At 34.5% G+C, this 2,255-nt stretch overlaps 1 protein-coding gene across 1 annotated transcript; it reads right to left on the reverse strand.

Annotated features, from left to right (window-relative positions):
- Positions 1-902: 902 nt before the first annotated feature.
- LOC110921783 (oleosin-like) lies at positions 903-1,616 on the reverse strand. The gene has a single exon (XM_022166132.2). The coding sequence runs from the start codon at positions 1,589-1,591 to the stop codon at positions 1,043-1,045; it is 549 nt and encodes a 182-aa protein (XP_022021824.1). The 5' UTR covers positions 1,592-1,616; the 3' UTR covers positions 903-1,042.
- Between the last annotated feature and the right edge of the window lie 639 nt (positions 1,617-2,255).

Consider the following 2,255-nt stretch of genomic DNA (forward strand, 5'->3'; position numbering starts at 1 on the left):
ATTTTCTTTTTTAATTTTTATAATTCATAATAGTTGTATTATTTTTAATTTTTATAATTTATATTTGTATTATTTACCAATAATATTGTTTTTTGTAAATATTTTTCTTTTTTAGTTCTTATAATTAATAGTAGTTGTATTATTTTTAATTTTTATAATTTATATTTGTATTATTTACCAATAATATTGTTTTTTTATAAATAATTTTCTTTTTTAATTTCTATAATTTATAATAGTTGTATTTTTTTATAATTTATATTTGTATTATTTACCAATAATATTGTTTTTTATAAATAATTTTCTTTTTCTATAAATAAACAAAGGAATACATAAAAAATACAAAAATTGAGTTTTATATACGCTGCGTATAGGTCCATACGCAGCGTATATAAACCATTGTTTTCTGTGCAATGATTGGTGATAAGGCTCTGAAATCCATGTTTTATATATGCTGAGTATAGGTCTATACGCTGTGTATTGACCAATACGCTGCGTAGGTAAACCCTAAGTGTGCAGATAGGCAAAGATGGTGTGCAAGATAGTTAGAGCCATACATAATGGTAATACATTGCCGATAAACTAATTATTATGACTGCAAATGTTACATGCCGTTTCCGATTGCTTCGAAAGGTTTCCACCCATTGCGCATTGTTTACTCGAGCATTTGCTTTCACATATACCAGTCGAATAATCAATTTCATCAGCTAGCCCAAAGTGAATCAATTCAATTACTTGAAAACTATTCTTTTACATTCTAATGTTGATTTAGACATTAAACACATATAAAGCAGGCAGGCAGGCTGGATGTTCGATGAAATGCCTCAATGAATATGATGCTTTAATTTTTGTTCAATTTCATAATAAACCAAGTTTGAAAATCGACCAACTATAAAACACAAAAACAACATAAACTAATAAATTATATTTTATTTTATTATAAAAAAACTTCAAATCCATACATATAAGCTTACAAACGATGCTTTACTCAACCAAACTTACACCACCATTATTCCAACATCTTCTTAACTCACAAATTCTCACATTATTTCCCCCCTTCTTTTCGCCCTTCTTTCCCACCACCCTGACCCTGGCCCTGGTCACCCATTTCATGGGCTGTATGCTGTATCTTCTGGCCCAAATCCTTCGTCTTCTGGCCCGTATACTCCCCCACATCCTGCAACTTCCCCTTCACATAATCCATCTGGTCCGGAACCGACATTGTCGACCGCCTCACCATATTAAACAAATACGACAACGAGCTTAACCCCGTTAACCCGAACGTACCCGAAGTCAAAAACCCGGTAACCGCAAGCCCAATCGCTATCATCGCTGGAACAATAACAGGGCTGAATATAACAAACAGCGGAGTCGCGAGAGCGAGCCCGATAACCGTCCCGACGAGGGTGATACCGGCTAAACCAAACAAGATTCCGGTTATTGGAAGTAAGGCCATGATGACCATTATCTTGCCGGTTGAGGGGCCTTGTTGCTGGTGCTGTGGGTGGGTGAGTCTGTCACCGGTGTGTTGATCATGGCGGTATTGGGGTTGGGTGGTGGTGACATGGTGGCGGTCGTAGGTTGTGGTGGCCATGGATGGGTTTGATGAGTTGGTTGAGGTGGTGGAGGTGGGGTTGATATAGATGAAGGGGTGAGTGGTGGTGATGACACGTGTGTGATGACTTGGCTTTATGAGGGTTTGCATGAACTACAGGTTTCATACTTTTGTTTTGCCTTTATTTTTAGTGTTTGGGAAAGCAGAATATTGTGTTTTGCAATTTTCAAAAGTATCTATACTATATGATAATGCTAGATAAAAAACCCTAAAATTCTTAGAAAACTCTGGAAACCCAAATGGGAAGCCATTTTTACCCAACCTCTCGACATTTTTTTTTTTTTAAAAAATTACACATGTAATATACATGTTTTAGAGTGTTTTGGGCCAAAAAAAACAAAAAAGCGCCGAAGGGATTTTTTAAAAAAAAATAAACAAATTTCAGCTCCTAACACGTGTTAAGCAAAAAATCCATAATTTCGCTGAAAATTGCTGAAACTTGTTTTTTTTTTTTAAAATATCCCTTCGGCGCTTTTTTGATTTTTTTGGCCCAAAAGTCTTAAAAACATGTATATTACATGTGTTATTTTTTTCAAAAAAAAAAAAATGTCGGGAGCTTGGGTTTTCTCGGGTTTTTTATATATATAGGGTTTTCTATCTAGCCCTACCCCTATACTATATAATAAAAAGAAACTTGATTTTG

This window comes from Helianthus annuus, chromosome 17, assembly GCF_002127325.2.
Source record: "Helianthus annuus cultivar XRQ/B chromosome 17, HanXRQr2.0-SUNRISE, whole genome shotgun sequence".
NCBI lineage: Eukaryota > Viridiplantae > Streptophyta > Magnoliopsida > Asterales > Asteraceae > Helianthus > Helianthus annuus.